General features: G+C 41.0%; 1 protein-coding gene across 1 annotated transcript; it reads left to right on the top strand.

Annotated features, from left to right (window-relative positions):
• Nucleotides 1-636: 636 nt before the first annotated feature.
• Nucleotides 637-17,791, top strand: LOC142967852 (nardilysin-like). The gene is made up of 31 exons (XM_076107457.1): nucleotides 637-1,064; nucleotides 2,035-2,266; nucleotides 3,776-4,052; nucleotides 4,492-4,573; nucleotides 4,749-4,902; nucleotides 5,700-5,773; nucleotides 5,998-6,093; nucleotides 6,390-6,512; nucleotides 7,059-7,116; nucleotides 7,479-7,552; nucleotides 7,865-7,934; nucleotides 8,355-8,432; nucleotides 8,646-8,766; nucleotides 9,162-9,220; nucleotides 9,899-9,953; nucleotides 10,505-10,609; nucleotides 10,936-11,059; nucleotides 11,552-11,638; nucleotides 11,776-11,895; nucleotides 12,487-12,538; nucleotides 12,643-12,793; nucleotides 13,077-13,204; nucleotides 13,728-13,890; nucleotides 14,395-14,426; nucleotides 14,571-14,709; nucleotides 14,972-15,019; nucleotides 15,385-15,437; nucleotides 15,523-15,606; nucleotides 15,821-16,028; nucleotides 16,486-16,575; nucleotides 16,795-17,791. The coding sequence occupies exons 2-31, from the start codon at nucleotides 2,064-2,066 to the stop codon at nucleotides 17,005-17,007; spliced, it is 3,321 nt and encodes a 1,106-aa protein (XP_075963572.1). The 5' UTR covers nucleotides 637-1,064; nucleotides 2,035-2,063; the 3' UTR covers nucleotides 17,008-17,791.
• Nucleotides 17,792-18,849: the final 1,058 nt, after the last annotated feature.

Here is an 18,849-nt window from a genome sequence, read left to right as displayed (position 1 = left end):
GATGCAATTTAGGATAATAAAAATCACAATCTTTAAATCATAACATTTGTTTTGTCTCTATGTGGCTATTGTTGACTTTTTCTTACCTTTTTTGTTTTGAATAAGTTTGTTACGCAACATCTTGTACTGCCAGTTTTGCTACTAGTATTTGATTAATAATAAAGTAAAAACTTGAAAGATAATGAATAAAGACTGCTTCAATACTAGTGCAGGTCAACTTTACTAGATTTAGAAGATTTTATGCATAAATGTGATGAAGTTCCTTGATGGCTCATTTATTATTGTATCATGGATGCATTATACAACCTTTTCTCTCTTTAACTTTTAACTTACTTAACTTTTTCTCTGAATACATCCTGTATATGAGAACAAGAATTTCATCTCAAACGACTCCACTGACTTGAAATGCAGCTTAAAAATAAGTTTTGCAGACACTATTCTGGGCTGAAAAACTATTATTTAATCTGCATTTAATGTGTGTTAAATTTACAGTTACAATTAGTTAGACAATGTACAATTACATTCTTACAAATAAACTGGATTTCAATCTAATGGATTTACATTTTTTTGATGACTTAATTTTGCTATTCTGTTTTTTTCGGTTCGAGATTAAATACAACACAGGCCGCCATTGTAAATAAGAATTTGGTTGGATAAAGGTAAAATAAAAATAATTGTTTTATCAATTGATACCTGTGGAAGCCCATTTCCGCCAGCGTCTTTTTTTTTGGGTGGGGGTGGATTTATTTACTTTCTTTTTAGTTACTTTCTTTTTTTTTTTGCTGCAGAAATGGGCTTCCATAGCTATCGCCATTGAAATGACAACTACTATCATGACCATCACGCAGTTTTTTCAATCAAACTTACCGCTGTCGACCAATCAGATTGTGTGTATTTGTCTGCGATGGATTTGCTCTCAGCCAATCACAGGCTTTGTTTTGGCTAACTGCTACCTTACCCTTCGGCGGCTGTACTGAACCCAAAGCTGAAGCTATAACGTTACATCCATGTACTGAAACCAAAACTCAACAACTTCTATCGACATTAAGCTAACAGAAACAAAGGTGAGTGACTTATTATGTCAGAGCATAACAGACCAAACTGCGGTGTCATGTTTCCACGAGTTCAGCTGTAGTTGGCTAGCTAACGGCTCCACTAAACGAGTCGTGTTGTAGCCAGTGTGGCTAAACTAATTAACGTTCTGTTTAACAGCGTTGTGTCCTTCTCAACAACAGGATTAGTGAAAGCCGTTCTGTTGCTTAATAAACTCATTTACCACCCGATATAACGGTCTAACTGAATTACTTCCTGTCTTCAAAGAAGCAGTATTGAGAGTGACGTTATGTTTGAAGTTAGCAGAAACCGTTAGCTTGCTAGCTTCCATGTGTTTCCTGTCAACTAACCTACGCGATATAGTTATATATATTATTATTATTATTATATTATATATAGTGCACCTGTGAAGATTACTGAATATTGACGTACGGTTATTTTTGTAACGCACCCTGGATCCTAATAATGATTTTCATCACTGATTAAAGGAAAAGTTCACATTCTCGGTATCTATCTTCAGCTAACAGTACTCAAGTAACGTTACTTGGATAGTAGTCATTTAAACCGTCGATTTTTATTTCCAATTAATTGTATTAATCATCTAGACTTAAAATGGTCCAAACTATATCCGTGTTACAATTATATAAAATGGAGAAAAGTAACATTCTCACATTTGAGGAAGCTCGAAGAACAAGAACATGTTTGGTAGTTTTGCGTGATGAATTACTGAAACAATGAATCTATTATCAAAATGGCTATTATCATTTACTTTTTATTGGCTCTTCGATTTGTCGACTGGTTGTTTCAGTTCCAGAGGTTTGCTCCCAATCAGTGTTCGTGATGTCCCACACTGGTGTTGGGTGATAAGGCCGGGCTCACAGTTGGGGTTCCAGAAAATGTACAATGTTAATACAGAATGTTGACAGCATGACCTACAATACTAAAGCTGTTGTATACTTGTGTGTTCTCCTGCATGTCTAGCGCTGTCACTCCAGAGGGTCTCTTTCAAAATGCCTCAGACCAACAAGTCAGTGAGCAGTGGCGGTGCGCAAGGTCAAGTATCTGCCCCAGACCAGGGTGAGCCACCACCACCACCACCACCACAGGATGTCAGGGCCCAGGGGGCTGCTGGGGCTGGAGGTGGAGGAGTCGCTATGGAAGACCAGGGAGACCCAGAGATCTTCAGATCACCCAGTGACCCAAAGAAATACAGGTGGGAGAGTGAAAGGTGTCCGGTTTAAGTGTCAGACATGACTTTGTGATAGTAGATAGGGCTGCACAATTATGGCCAAAAGGATAATCTTTACTATTTCTCACAATTATTCATTGATTTTAGGGGCAAAATATTATTGTGTTCTCACAGAGCACTGCTTTCACTGCCATGTTGTATTACACACTTGCTAATGTACACATACATTGTTTGCATCGAAATAAGTACATCTCCTAGTAGCAAAATACAATTGAACCTAAAAGTTTTACCCAAAATGAAATAAGCCGAACACTGCTTTCACTTTCATGTTGTACGAATCCTGCTAATAGACAAATATTTAAATCAAAATAAGACTTAACAATAAGGTTTCTTCTATTATGAACTGCAACCATTACATTCAGGAAAGTTTTTTTTTAAAGGCTGCTGGTGTAAGGTGCACGCAGCGGCACGACAGCTCCCCAAAACAGAAGCCAAAACATCTGGATCGCCCCTGGTAGCTGGCTGGTAGTTTCGGAAGCACTTGATTAGAAATACAGCGGCATTTTCTAAGAGCAGAGCACTCAGTTTTAGACATAAATATTGCTGTTGATCGGGTTTATTTAATTGTGGGATGCCAAAACCGTGACTGCGATTAATATTTGATGAATTGTGCATCACTAATAGTAGATATGTGATTTTAGTGTGAATTCAAAAGACAAACTACGAATACATTTGCTTGCGATATGTTGCGTCATTTAGCTGTTCCTCAACAAAAAGTAAGCAAAATCTCCCTTGTAATATAATACAAGACAGCTGTTTTACAAATGTATTTTATGCGAAAGGAAATGCATTCATCGTGTTTGTTAGACCTCAAGAAACACTGAAGGTGAAGTTCAACTTTTGTTTGTTTCTAAGTCCACAGGGGATCTGTAAACACATGAGGTGCAGTAAAATTACCCGTCACTCCATATGACTTAAATGTGTAATTTGCGTTTTAAAAATCACACTCTGTCTCAGAATCATAACTCTGAACACACAGACACATATATTTTGAGTCAGTATGACTCAAGCTTTGTTTATACTTGCGGGTGGCACCGTAAGGTGAGCCTCCTTAGATGGCACACACAGTCTTTAAACTCAATGTGCTGTTTGTTGCTTCTCCGAAACGCCAGAGGGTGTACAAACAAAAGTGTAACCACCAAAACAGCATCGACCATCCTCCTCAATACCGAGGATGAATTCTAATATACTGTTAACTGATGTCTTATTTTCATGGATTACTTTATTGCCCTGTAAAGAAATAAGTAGTAAATACATTATAAAGAAACAAAGGTTGAATATCCTGTAAACAATTTGATTTGTCTGTAAAAATACGAAGTCAAATGTAGATTTTTTTCTCGGTTCTTAAACATTTAAAAACAAATTGGCCTTTTTGTGTGAAATCCTTAGGCATGTTGATAATGCTTTAGTGATGTTTACACAGTAAACACAGTGAGCTCCAGTGTTTGACTGTTGCTGTCCCGCTCTCTGCAGATACATTGAGCTGAGTAACGGCCTCCGAGTGCTCCTCATCTCCGACTTCAGCAGGGCGGACGCAAAGGGAGGCGGTGAAAACGGAGGGGACCAGGGGGAGACAGAGGACCGGGAGGATGAGGAGGAAGAGAGGGGGGCTGAGGAAGAAGGGGATTCTGGTGAGGGGTCGGAGGAGGAAGAGGAGGAGAACGAAGAGGAAGAGCAGGACAGCGACTTTGATGAGCTGGACGAGGATAACGTGGAGAAGAAGAAGAAGAAAGGGAGCTCTGAGAAGCAGGTGGGTGAAGTAACGATACACTAATCAAAAGAGTCAGTTGTGTTAGAATAAGTAACGGCTGTGTGGTTGTGATAAGGCTTTGAATTATTTCCATCAATGTAATGTAATTAATATATATATTTTTTTTCTGCCACAAATACTCACTCGAGCACCAAATGTGGATTAATCCACTGCTGAAAATAGTCCCCAACAAATGAACTATTTACTCCTGTTTGTTTGTTTGTTTGATAAGAACTACAGTGAACAGCTGTTTAAGATTACTGAGCCTTTTTTTAAATGAAACAATATATTTGTGAGGTGTTTTTAACGGTAAAGCGGAATAGCTAAAGTAATGGTGTTTAAATGATGTTATTCATTGAGTCACTGACATAGAGATCAGTTAGTAAAATAGTTACCGTGTAGATGACTGTGGTGTTGTTGAAAATGTGTGTGTTTCCAGGCGGCAGCTGCTCTGTGCATCAGTGTGGGGAGCTTCAGTGACCCGGAAGACCTGCCTGGCCTCGCCCACTTCCTGGAGCACAGTGAGGACACCTTTAATGCTGCATTCTGACTTCTTAGATCTGCAAATCTTAGCTTATGGTTTTGTGTTATTTGCATGCAGAGCGTTTTACCAGAGAAATGCTGTTGTGCGTTTCTGGCTATTAATCTCGTCTCCTGATTTCTTCTTTACTTTTCATTTCCTCCTCTGATGTTCAGTGGTGTTTATGGGCAGTGAGAAATACCCAGCGGAGAATGGCTTTGACGCCTTCCTGAAGAAGCACGGCGGCAGCGACAACGCCTCCACTGACTGCGAGAGAACCATCTTTCAGTTCGACGTGCAGAAGAAGTATTTTAGAGAAGCGCTCGACAGGTGAGGCTGGCTTCGGCGCAGATAACCACGAACTTTGTGACAAATATCATACGAAACAGAAGCTGTGGCAGAGCTCTAGTAGGCCCAGAATGTGACTGACGGTGAACCATAGGCCAGTAAGAAGGGTTTCCTGTCAAAGGATTTTGGGCGTCTCCCCGCGGTGAAGGCCTGTGTCTTTGTGTTGATGGCAGCTCTTTGTTGGCCATCTGGCTCTCTGATTAAGATCACCACGAGCACTCAGCCGCACTCCAACAGGCCCGCTGATGTCCTCTCTGTTGCCATGTTGTTACTGTCGCTGTTTGTACAGTCGGTCCATGCGAACACGTCGGATGAGGAGACACCTGCAGTTTGTTCTGCAGGTGAATTACTCAGGTTGAGTCAATGACATCTTCATAAAGCAGCTGCCAGAATGTAAGCTCTGCAGGAGTACATGTGTAACCAGTGTGGCTGTTCCTTTGCAAAGAGGGCTGAATTGTTTTAACAGCAGGGCTGCAGCTAATTATTATTTTACTTTTCAATTAATTTTTTTTATTGAACAGTTAATCTTTTGTTCGATAAAATGTCAGAAACCGAGAAAAAGGAGCGTGTTCCCAGAGTCCAATGTGACGTCTTTAAAAGCTTTTTTTTGCCTTACCAACAATTCAAATCACTAAGACATTCAGTTTCAAATCATATAAAACGGAGAAGCCGTCTCAATAAAGTACAATACAATCAAACAAGTAAATTATCCCGTTTTCAACTTGTTTCTCTCTCTCTCTCTCTCTCTCTCTCTCTTTTTATATATGTTTGTGTTCCAGGTGGGCTCAGTTCTTCATCTGTCCTCTGATGATAGAAGATGCCATCGATAGAGAGGTGGAGGCTGTGGACAGTGGTGAGTGATACACATTACACATCGTCAAACTGTTTCTGTAATCAGATGCATCTTAAACTGCACCAGTGCTCCTTTTAATCTGCTTTAGGAAATGTTTTCACAAATGTTGCTGCTCATGTTCTGTTCTGAACCCGGTCTATACCTGATATACTGACCTTTCAGCTTGAGTCACACTTCATATCTTTTTTCTTCTTTCCTTCTCTCTTTTCTGATTTCCTGTTCAGAGTACCAGTTAGCGAGGCCGTCTGACTCTCATCGTAAGGAGATGCTGTTTGGGAGTCTGGCTAAACCAGGACACCCTATGGGCAAATTCTGCTGGGGTAAGAACAGCACATGGCTGTTGTGCCTTTTACACTCAATCCTTGCAACTTTTCTGTCCTTTCAATAATGAAAAAAACTTTTAGAAATGCTAGGTTTTAAGTGGTCTTGAATACAAATACTTTTAAAGTCAGTGTTACAAGTCATCAATATGCTGTACGTTTCCACTTTTTCCAGAAATGGAAATGTCACGTATTTCAGTCTAAATTCATTTTTCGAGGTTTTAAAAAGTCCTATTTTTAAGTTGATAAACTTGTGGTTCGATGTCACCTCACTATTGAACATCTGTTCCTGTCAGGTAATGCTCAGACATTAAAGCACGATCCCAAAGAGAAGCAGATCAACACCTACCAGCGGCTCAGAGACTTCTGGAGGAGATATTACTCGGCTCATTACATGACTCTCACCGTTCAGTCCAAAGGTACTTACACAAACTCTCCAGAGATGTCTGCATTGTCTTTTTACTGATTTTGCAGCTTGTTTTAGTATTTAAAAGACTAAAAGCCCTCAGCTGGTCTGTGAGGCTGTAATGCTTGGGGGTCGGGGCAGTTGATTGTAAGGCACCTAACACCAAGAGGGCGAGAAGACACTCGCAATGAAAAAAAATCAGGAAGACAGTAGTTTGCTGGAAATGTTTTAATGTCCAACCAACAGCCAGCGCTTATGAAAACCCCTGCAGTATATTACTGCAACATGCTAATATCAACATCCAGCTTAAAGAGTAACTTAACAGCAGGTCTGTAACCACACCCAAATGTGATGTCATCACGTACTGACGCACCCTGAAGATCACTTCTACATCACTGCACCGCTGGACGTCAGAAAAAACAAGGTTTACAGCTACTGCTAGGATGCTCCTTAATCGACGGCTAACTTTAGCGTGCTATGCTACCTGTAAGCAGCTGTTGGTATGATTGTGAAGCTCGGTGAGATGTTGTGCTCTCTGACTGTGCTTTTTGTTGATTAGAGACTCTGGACACTCTGGAGCAGTGGGTAAAAGAGATCTTCATCAAAGTTCCCAACAAGTAAGACACAATTTTCAACCTAATCAAAATATTATAGGGCTCAGACGGCGAAGGTCTCTGGTCCCTTGCTCAAAAGTAGAGTGCATCTACGGTCTTATACACACTGTACACATGTAACCAACCCTCAATGACCCAAAATATTCTGATCATACATTATTGTATAATATAAACCATCATTAACCTTCTGGTTTCTTTAGGGTTCTGTCCTAAGGAGACAATCTTAAAACTATCCAATCTATGTTATTATATTAACATTCTCAACATCAGTACATATGTGTCACACAATAAAAGACAATAATGACAATAACACAAAGACAGGTTTGTGTAGTAACATCTTTTTATTATTGTTTGTGGGTTTTTAGCGATGAACCTCGAGCCGACTTCTCTCACCTCCTGCAGCCGTTTGACACGCCGGCCTTCAACAAACTCTACAGAGGTCAGATAGTAATGGTAATATTAGTTGTAGTAGTACTAGCAGGATATTATTTTTCTTCTCATCTTTCACTCTTAAGTACTCTACACAGTAATGTTTACTTGTATTTATATATTTCTCATCTTATTTCATGTAGTAGTTATACTATTAACATTTCTACATTGCATGAATAATGTTAATAATTGGAGAAATCTAACCTTATAATCGTGAGTTTATGTAATTAATATTGCGAGTCTATGATGTGATTATCAAAATGATTTTTAGGTCTAATTTCAACAGTACACACATACTAACACATGAGCATGTTTATTGCAGTCATCCCTGTGAGGAAGGTTCATGCTCTGACCATCAGCTGGGCCGTACCGCCGCAGGGGAAACACTACAGGTGAGTCAGCCTCCAATACCCCCCCCCCCCCATCCCCCCCTTTCCAGGTAAGGCAACAGGTAATCCCAGCAATGTAAATTCCCCATTGTTTGTTGGTCGTGGTGAAAAGGTGCTGTCCGCAACAATCTAATGTTCAATGTACGGCGGGACTCACTTCGGTGGTGCGCATGTTGTGAAGAAGTCCAAAATAACTAACGGATAAAAACAAGAAAAAGAGCAACGTTGGGGAGGAGCTCGAGACACAGCAGGTGTCCACTGCGCGATCTTAGAGACTCAAATTTTGGGAACATTGTGAGAAAATACTCACCTGGCCATGTACTGCACTCACGAGACGGATGCATCACAGTCCAGCTGATCTACAGACGAGTCAAACTGTTGCCTGCACTCATTTCACAGAATGTGTGTCTTTTTTTTTGCCAGAGTGAAGCCTCTTCACTACATCTCCTGGCTGATCGGACACGAAGGAACTGGCAGCATCCTGTCTCTGCTCAGGAAGAAGTGAGTCATGAAGAAATGAACTGATTGTAAACTGGCAATAAATGTTAAGTTAGTGCAAAGGACTTAGTGTGTGTGTGTGTGTGTGTGTGTGTGTGTGTGTGTGTGTGTGTGTGTGTGTGTGTGTGTGTGTGTGTGTGTGTGTGTGTGTGTGTGTGTGTGTGTGTGTGTGTGTGTGTGTGTGTGTGTGTGTGTGTGTGTGTGTTTTTTTTCCAGGTGCTGGGCTCTGGCTCTGTTTGGAGGAAACAGTGAGACGGGTTTCGACCAGAACACCACCTACTCGATCTTCTCCATCTCAATCACCCTGACTAACCAGGGCTACCAGAACTTCTACCAGGTCAACACACGCACACCAAAACACACAGCCATGTTTGTCTGTCTATACTTGTGAGGACCCCTAACCTAAACCTGATTCTAACCTTAAAAGTGTTTAACATTCAAACAATCTTGTGATGTAGTGAGGACAAGCCAAAATACACGAGTATAAACCTGAAATTGGTCCTCACAAAGACACACACACACACACACATAAAGGGAATTGACAGTGGTTTTAACTCTCTTTTTTTGTAAGTAGAGACCACGTCTATGTCAGGAATTAAATGTATTTCTCTTAAACTGATGCTGATGGTGCTGCTGACTTTCACTCAACTGTTTAAATAGTCACCAAAAAAAGAATAATAAGAAAGAGTTGTTGTTTTATTTCTAAATGCTTCATGATTTGTCTCTGTGCAGGTGGTCCATTTTGTGTTCCAGTACTTGAAAATGCTTCAGACTCTCGGCCCGCAGCAGAGGTCAGGCTCCTCACAAACACACTTATTTTGGGCACCGTTGTAGTAAAGGTTTTTCCCTTATTCTGCCGCACAGGCACATGTGTGAACCCCCGATTTAAACTGTTTACATGAGGTTTTTAGTATATGTTGATGTTTTGTTTCCTGTTAATCCCTGAACTAGAAAAAGGAAACTGGAATTTTAGGATTCCAGAAGTAAATATAAGATTTTTGCATAAATTAATTATATGTATATTTTATTAGATAAAAAAATTATTAAATAATCCATCTTGCCTTCATTTGCAGGCCTTTTAAATTAGCAAATTTAAACAAATCTAAATTAAACAGCCACATTTTTGCTTATGTGAACAGCAGATTATTTTAGGGTGTTTCCGAGACAATTTATGAAACATTAATTCTCTTAAATCATCATCATTTCTACAGCACAAAAGAAATTGAGACTTGCCTTTCACTTGAAATGGGAAGTCTTAAATGTATCACGCGACATAAATTCAGTGGGGTGCACTTAAGTTCTTTTAAAAATACTATTTCTGAGGATGGCAACATAAAAATTGCTCTTTTAAGTAGTCGAGCAGCTGTAGAACACCAACAATAACCATATTATGTGCACATAGACACACAGGTATCTGTGTCTTGTAGCTCTATATGTTTCATATTTCAGCAAACTGTTTTTTCTTTTAGGATCTATGAGGAAATTCAGAAAATTGAAGCCAACGAGTTCCACTATCAGGAGCAGGTACTGCAGCACAGACATACTGTAAAAACACAACCTCTGTTGGTAAATGAGTGTTTACAACCAAATAACGACACACCGTTCAGTCAGCAGGTGATTAACAATCAGACGCTGTTGTGTTGGCAAATGAATCATCTTTGTTCTGATGATTCTGAAGAAGGAGCTTCTGAGGAAATATCATCAGTTGTGATTGTTAAAGCTTCAATAATTATAATAATGACAATGATTGAAATGATAGAGTTTAAATAAATTAGATGAGCCTGTCCATCATCACTAATAATCGAGTGTGCATGTAGCATGGATGTTTTCTCTCTACTAAATATATTTAAGTTAGAAATTCTATTACAAAGCCAATTAATTGGGTTCAAATTGAACCGAAACAGATCCAATATAAAATGTCTGACACATCTTGAAGCATTTATGAAGGCAACAAAGGCATGAAAACTCATGAAAGTAATGAAGAGTTAAAGAGAACATTGATGGGTGTCTTGAAGTAAACGTAAATATCTGATTATTACTGTGATGTTTGTCTCTGCCGCTGTCTGGACCGACAGACGGATCCCATCGAGTTTGTGGAGAACATCTGTGAGAACATGCAGCTGTTTCCCAAGGAGGACTTCCTGACCGGAGACCTGCTCATGTTTGACTTTGACCCGCAGGTAAGCAGGACCGCAAGACCCTGATCTGATCCAGAATCAGTACAAGTCCTGGGAATCTGAGTTGTTCAGAGGAGAAATGTAAATTTGGCTAAAATATAAGTAGTAATAATATTCATAGATTACTACGTGCTTGCCAGGTGTCGACATATATTCTGTGTGTGTGTGTGTGTGTGTGTGTGTGTGTGTGTGTGTGTGTGTGTGTGTGTGTGTGTGTGTGTGTGTGTGTGTGTGTGTGTGTGTGTGTGTGTGTGTGTGTGTGTGTGTGTGTGTGTGTGTGTGTGTGTGTGTGTGTGTGTGTGTGTGTGTGTGTGTGTGTGTGTGTTCAGGTGATCAGTGCCGCTCTGTCCCCGCTGACTCCCGACAGAGCGAATCTGCTGCTGCTGTCGCCAGAGAACGAAGGTCAATGTCCACTCAGAGAGAAGTGGTTCGGTACCAGCTACAACATGGAGGGTACGACACGCACACACACGCACACACCAAAGTGTATTCTTTCTATACTCTTGTTTTCTGGTATCTTTATGCACTCAGTTTATTGTTGCCAGAGTTGCTGCAAACATATACTTGTGAGTGTAAATATCCATCCATCCCTTATCTGTACCCGCTTATTCTACTCAGGGCTGCGGGGGGGGTTGAGGTAAATAAATACTGATATTTAATGTCAGTTGATATGAATTTGATATTTAATGATGCATTTTATGTATTACATATTCATCCTAAGATGTAGACACATGCATGTGTGAAACACCTACAAACAATGTCTGCATTGTTAAGTGCAGCTCATTTCCTGCTGAGTACTGAGAAAAATGAACTTGCATAATTTGGTCCGGGTGTCCTCTTGTTTACTCTTGGAATGAAAGGAGAATCTTTACCAGAGTTAAGCAACCAAATATAAGAGAATTGTCCTTGAGTTAAACTTGGGGTGTGTTTGTTTTGTCTCATCAGACATCCTGGACGAGTGGGCTCAGCGCTGGTCAGGAGACTTCAAACTCAATCCTGAACTCCACCTTCCTGCTGAGAACAAATTCATCGGTCAGTACAATCGCAACTATAGACGTGAATCCAACACCATCAGCTGGTCCATCAGATTCATGATGAAGTTCTTCTTCTTTTTTGTTCCTTTTTCTTTTGTTTTCTTTCCCCTCATCTTCTCCTTCTTTGTGCTGCAGCGTCTGATTTCGCCTTGAAGGAGTCCGACTGTCCGGACACCGAGTTTCCTGTCAGGATCACGAACAACGAGCGAGGCTGTATGTGGTACAAGAAGGACAACAAGTTCAAGATCCCCAAAGGTGAATGCAGGAAGCGTGAATGTTTGCAGGGCCGCCGCTCAGTCAACACTTTCATTTTTTATTTATCTGCTGATGGTGAGGCTGCAGAATCTTTTAAATAACGTCTCAAAACTTTTTATTCCATTTGTTTTCCATTCCAGAACTTTTTAAATCCTGGTTCAGCCAGGTAAAGCACAGTGCTGTATACATGAACTGTATTTATTATTTTATTATTATTTATTACATTAAATGTGCTTAACTACTAAAACTGTTTGCATTCAGTTTATTCACTTTGCAGTTACTGTCTACCACATATAAATATCATTTGTCATATGTTTATGTTGTAGTCCTACATTTTAACTTCTGCACCATTTTATGAGAATTAATTTTCTTTTTTTCTTTTTTTTTTACTTGCATGATTATCTTTTTATACATATTTAATGAGCATCATTAGAGGCAGCCTGAGATCTAAGATTATTTTTTTCCAACAACTGCTCTTCTGCAATTGTTGTGCATATGACAATAAATAACTAGAAACTCAAACTTGGGATTTTAAATGAAGGAAAATAATAAATACTAATTTAACATGATCACATTTCTTCTGTCTTTCAGCTTATATTCGTTTCAACCTGATCTCCCCCATCATTCAGAAGAGTCCTGAGAAGTAAGAGACCGCTGAATCATCTTCAAATCAATAATCCAGGATTTGTCTTCCTACGACGACCACAGCTGTTGCTGTCGTGTTCACCCGTGTTCTTCCTCTTGCAGTCTGGTTCTGTTTGACGTCTTTGTGAACATCTTGGCTCACAACCTGGCGGAGCCGGCCTACGAGGCCGACGTGGCTCAGCTGGAGTACAAGCTGGTGGCCGGAGAGCACGGGCTGGTGATCCGACTGAAGGGCTTCAACCACAAACTGCCGGTGAGGATCGATCCATGCCAATCTGTTTGTTTCCCGTTCTACAGAGCCAGGGCTGGGAATGAACACCAGATGTTTTTTTTCAGTGCGCGCACACACACACACACACACACACACACACACACACACACACACAGTGCTAGCAGACTGCCAGGAGATATTTGATGAATCTCACAAAAAAGTGTATTCGATTAGAATCGCAGACTCCATCGTTAAGTGCGGTATTTGAGTAAATGCACTTCATTTCTCTCCACCTCATTGACTTCCCTCTCTGCTTGTTGTTCAGCTACTGTTGAAACTGATCGTGGATCATCTGGCAGACTTCAGAGCTGAGCCGGGCGTCTTCAACATGTTCACTGAGCAGCTGAAGAAAACCTACTTCAACATCCTCATCAAACCTGAGAGACTGGGCAAGTACGTCTGTCACACACACACACACACACACACACACACACAGTCTTTTTATGTAACCATCATAGAGTATAAATTTGTTATGATACGATTAGGATCTTCTATTTTCAATTTTTAATAATTCCATAAATTGTCAATTATTGACCAGAGCCTTTTTACTGCCTTCATTTGAAGCTTGGAGACAGGCCTTTGAATCCTCCTTGTTGTCTGATCTGCTCCTCTTAGCCCTGTTAAATGTTTGTTACTGCATTATGTTGTTAATACAAACTCTACCTGTATCCGTTTGAAATGATAAGCCCCGTAGAGTTTGAGTGGACAGAATCCCCTCATTTCCTAACGAGGCAGTGTTTAACTGTCATCATTTTGTAGCTTCGTTGGGGAGACTCCATCATTGCAGCCTGGCTGCTCTCAGTTACAGTTACAATGGCGGAGTGTGCGTCTGTTAGAATGCACTCCCTGAGAAGCAGCTGGCTCTGTACAGAAGGTTACCTTCGACTTGTTTACCTCTCTATCCGTCTCTCTGCAGGGACGTGCGTCTGCTGATCCTGGAGCACTGCCGCTGGTCAGTCATTCAGAAGTACCAGGCCGTCACGAAGGGTCTGACCGTCGATGACCTCATCACCTTTGTCACTGGGCTGAAGGCGGAGCTGTACGTTGAGGGGCTGGTGCAGGGAAACTTCACCAGCACGGTGAGACACACCGAAACGCACAGCTGCAAAACCAAACACCTTTATTTTCAGTCAGTTCCCCCAAATAACAACAAAAATGTTCTCTCTACTTTTAGTTAGTTTTATAAAAAAAAGTCCAAAATCCAAATATATACACAAGGTTAGTAGTAAGGGTCAGAGGGTGCTCATATCTCAAAGCTGCTTATTGGTGAGTTGCATATAGATATGTATGAGAAATTGCATTAACAGTTGCTATCTATGTACAATATCAAATCTGAAGTACAGGTATATGGTTATTTAAGAAGTTCACACGTCTGTCTGAGATATTGCACTGCAACTATTGATTCATTGTGTGGTCTATAAAACTCATTAAACGTCTTGTTTTTGTTTTAAAACCCACAGATGTTCAGTCTACTTCAGTGTGGTGCACAGATGTTTCTATGTCCACTTGTTTTACTGACGATTGGCTGTTGAGGTAACCGGGTTGAAAGCTTGTAATCTCACGCACCTTGTTTCCTCCAACAGGAGTCCAAAGAGTTTCTGCAGTACTTCATTGAGTGAGTACTCTGCGTCATTTCTTCATTGCACTTTCAGTGTTTCTGGTTATGGAGGTTTTATTCAAAAGTCAAAATGATCTGATAAAGTTCAAGTTACTTAAATGTTGACACTTTTATAAATTGTCGTGTTAAACTGTAATCCAGTAAGCTCCAGTTCCAGTCTCTGTCGGCTGAGGTCCCGGTGTTGTTCCGGGTGGTGGAGCTCCCTCAGAAGCAACATCTCTGTAAAGTGAAATCTCTGAACAAAGGAGACGCCAACTCTGAGGTCACAGTCTACTATCAGGTAGGAGCACCGTGACACTTCTCACCCTCTCAGATGCACATTTATTCCCATCTATCGTGTTTTTGAAGGTTGAGTTTACACAAACCTCTTCTTCAGTCTGCTCATGCAGATTGTTTCAGTTTTAAATGCCAAGATTTCAAGATATCAGCAGCGGAGCAATGATGGTGTATTTAAGAATTCCACCACTAATGTGGCGTCTGGGCTTCCTTTTCTTTTTACTCTCTGCTCTTGTTGACGCGTCCACATCTGGATTGTGTTGCAGTCGGGCCTGAAGAACCTCAGAGAACACGCTCTGATGGAGCTGATGGTGGTGAGTGTTTTTACCACCATCTCACCGACACTAGTGACATACAGAGTCCCCTCTTGTCCCAGAAAACACTTTGATATAAGTTCTGCTGGGTGAAATTCACGGTTTTATTTATTTTTATGAATTAATCAGAGACTCACAAGAACGTAGCACTATCATAACGCTAGATGTTTTTTGAATTCATGAATCATTCTCTAAAGTGTTTGTCAACAGTATTATAAATCAGCTGACAGTTTCACTGTTAGATTTGAAACAATAAAAAAGTACTCCAGCTGTTTTGCTGTCGATATTAAAATGAAACCAGGTGTGTTGTTGTAAAATGTGCATCCATCAGGCTCACAGTGCATGTCATTGGGCTGCTTCCACAGATGCACATGGAGGAGCCCTGCTTTGACTTCCTCAGGACGAAGGAGACACTGGGGTCAGTGGCAGTCATTTGTGCTGAGTGTGCAGATCAGTAATGTGCGCTCACAGCTGTTTAATCACCAAACCTCATGATCCCTCAGGTACCAGGTGTACCCGACCTGCAGGAACACCTCGGGGGTGCTGGGATTCTCCGTCACCGTGGAAACACAGGCCACTAAGTTCAGGTGAGTCGACCTTTCTACTTACGGTGTAGAAATGTGATAGACTCTGAATTGTAAGTCGCTTTGGATAAAAGCGTCTGCTAAATGACTGTAATGTAATGTAATGCCCCCGGCCTGATTTGGCGTTGCGGCTGGTGTGATGCCTGGATGGTGTCTAGTTGTCTCCTGTGTTTGCTTCTTTCCCTGTTTTTAAAAACGCTCCTCTTCCTCCTCGCAGCACCGAGTTGGTGGAGGCGAAGATCGAGGAGTTCCTGGTCAGCTTCGGGGAGCGTCTGTCTGGTCTGAGCGAGGAGGCCTTCAGGACTCAGGTGACGGCTCTCATCAAGCTGAAGGAATGCGAGGACGCTCACCTGGGAGAGGAGGTGGACCGCAACTGGTTTGAGGTCGTCACACAGCAGTACGTCTTCAAGAGGCTCAACAAGGAGGTGAGACACCTGTTCTCTCTCTCTCTCTCTCGCTCTCTCTCTCTCTCTTCCTTGCTCTCTGTCTCTACCTCTCGTTCTCCATCTCCCTAGTTCTCTCATTGTGTCTCTCTCCGGGTGCTCTTCATTATGCTAACGGACTCCTGGCTTCTCTCACTCGCGTCTCTTCCTCACTTCTTAGCTAGACCCAGCGAGGATGTGAGAGGGAGGCGCAAGTATGAGAAGTGAGGCCGGAGTCAAGAGATTCATTTGAGAAGTTTCTAGGTCATTGGGTGCACAACGCTAACCCGAATCAATTCTTATAAAATAGTCCTGCAATGTAATAATAAGTGTAAAATACTTTTCTCTTCATACATGGATATAGTGTGTATCAGAAACAGTGTGGAGGTGCTTACAGTTGGTGTGGATGCTGGTTGTGGTCCTGCTCTGTGGTTCTAACCTGTTGTGGTCTCCGCTGCAGATCGAGGCTCTGAAGCTGTTCTCTCAGGAGGAGCTGGTCTTCTGGTTCCTGCAACACAGAAACGCCAGCAGCAGGAAGATCAGTGTACATGTAAGTCTTTGGGATCATTTCAATTGTAGACAAAAAAAATACTCAATAAGTACATCTGCTGTAGTCACAAGTTTCCTTGTGCTACGTTTTTGTTGTCGGTACAGAAAAATGGTTTGACAGAGCCAGGTTTAAAGAACGCAGTACTTTGAGTCGAGGAACTGTTTCCAATCCGAGGAAGAGCAAATAAACGATCTTCAACATGTTGGTTTTCTCGGTTAGGTCGTTGGTTTTGGGGTGGAGGAGAACGACCCACCAGAACCAAGCAGCGCCGACAACCCCGACATCCCGGCCTCCTCGTCCTACGGTGAAGTGTGCGAGCTGACCTTCCTGCCGACCTCCTCGCCGCTGCTCAAGGACACCGTGCTCATCAGCGACATCAGAGCCTTCACCTCCTCCCTCCCGCTCCACCCCTACCACAAAATCCTCAGCTAGGCCACTCCCACTAGAGACCGACAGGACGGGACTAAAGGCCTTCTTGTGTTAATAATAGTTAAGTAACCATGTTAACAGCTAGCATCGATGTCTGATCGAAGAGGACACTTTTAGGACGGGCGTTTCACGTGTTTAGTTCCTTTGTTTTATGTACTCGCAGAAAACAAAGGAACTAAAACGGTATTAAAAACGCTGCATTCTCATGCCTTTGGAAAAATATAAAGTGTAACTGTGGACACATATTTTAAAAGCATCTCATGCTCAAACGTTTTATGACAGTTGAAATAATACACAGAAAACTTTAAAATGCAGAAAATAACTTTTTTTTTTTTTTTTATGTAGCATAACGGCTCAACATATACAAGCAAATAAGGAACTGAGTCGACACAAACTAAAGTATAAACAACTCATATCAAAACTGCTATAAAATACTGTTCAGCTCACGTCAGGCGTGATATGATTCTTGGGAGTTTCAGACAAAGTTGGGTATTATGAAAAATATGTTCGTTGTTACTGTGAAGAAGCTGAACAGAAAACCACGTCTCAGCATTCTGATGGATTCAGATTAGTCCGATTGTTCATTTAGTTTTGAGATGAAGTGACTGCAGCGTGATGACTCAGGGCTCTGCTTTAAAACATGAAACGTCACAGAAGGGCAGGATTATCATTTCAATGTAGGTGCCAGTACCACTGTTAAATAATTTATTTCTTCTTGGTTTACATATACGTGTTCATACTGTAATCATGGATGATGTGAATGAAATAAATGTATAGACGAACTGTATCTGGTGACAGATGTGTTTTCACTCAGAATGTCGGGCAGTAGTTTGTGGAGACTGGACGGTGACATCAAAATTATTTTAATGAGTTAATAACTGCATTCCTATTAAAACTACCGTAATTGAATGTTTGAGTTAAGAGTTTTGTTTATTATGTCCACACGTCCCTGTGGACAAAAGTAGTAGTGTCTCCAATCACCAGTGTCTCTTTAGAAAACCTCATTTTACAGCAGAAGGGGTCCCACAGTCCTGGTTCTCCAGTGCCCCCCCTTCCCTCCAGCAATACGGCCTGGGTCTCCAGCAACATGGTCTCTGGGTTTGGTCCCAGCAGGGACCGGCAGAGCAGCGGGGCTCGGCTCCTAGCAGGAGGAGGATACACTGCTGCCGGGCGCTAAGCTCTCCTCCTCTCACCAGAGTTTACAAGTTCAGGTTGAAAGCTGCAGCAAAGCCGGATCTGGGTCTGGAGTCTGAGCTGAAGGAGTTTCTGGTGAACCTGCATGATTTTGCGCATAACCTAAGCCGGAGGCACCGAGGAAAAACTTTATAGAAATAGCCAATCTTCTCGCTGATGGTCTCGTCTTAAACAACTTATAAAGGTCATATAGAGGCATGGGCATTACATTGAGACGGATTCATAACAAGTTGGAAGTTTCTCACAGTAACTAAGTATGTCAAAGAAAATTCATAGTATCGTCATAAAAAGTGTCTTTAAAAAAAAGTCATAGTAAAGTTTATTGAAAGTAAAAAAAAGTCTTAGTATAGTATTACAAAAAAGCCATAGTATATTTTGACAAAAGTAAAAAATTATGTAGTTTATAGAAAAATGTCATTAAAAATGTCAGTATATTACGTCGAAAAAAATCCTAGTGTAGTATGCTGGAAAAAGTATAGTATAGCATGTCAAAAAAATCGTATGTTTCAAAAAAGTAATGGTAATGTATTTTTAAAAATCATAAAAACAAAGTAATATGTCAAAAAATAATCTACATCTTATACTTGTAAAAACAAAGTCTTAAAAAACCCACTGAGTATTTCAGTATTTCAAAGGTGAACACAAGTCAAA

This window comes from Anarhichas minor, unplaced genomic scaffold (assembly GCF_050575085.1).
Source record: "Anarhichas minor isolate MPS153535 unplaced genomic scaffold, ASM5057508v1 ptg000039l, whole genome shotgun sequence".
Classification (NCBI taxonomy): Eukaryota; Metazoa; Chordata; class Actinopteri; order Perciformes; family Anarhichadidae; genus Anarhichas; species Anarhichas minor.
The sequence above is the reverse complement of the archived record's forward strand: the minus strand, read 5'-3'. Positions and strand labels throughout refer to the sequence as shown.

Excerpts from the sequence above, each read along its gene's own strand:
- LOC142967852 (XM_076107457.1), top strand. The coding sequence starts at position 2,064 with ATGCCTCAGACCAACAAGTCAGTGAGCAGTGGCGGTGCGCAAGGTCAA. Across the intron at positions 6,513-7,058 it reads TCTCACCGTTCAGTCCAAAG|AGACTCTGGACACTCTGGAG; the intron begins GTACTTACACAA and ends TTTGTTGATTAG. Across the intron at positions 16,029-16,485 it reads TCAAGAGGCTCAACAAGGAG|ATCGAGGCTCTGAAGCTGTT; the intron begins GTGAGACACCTG and ends TCTCCGCTGCAG.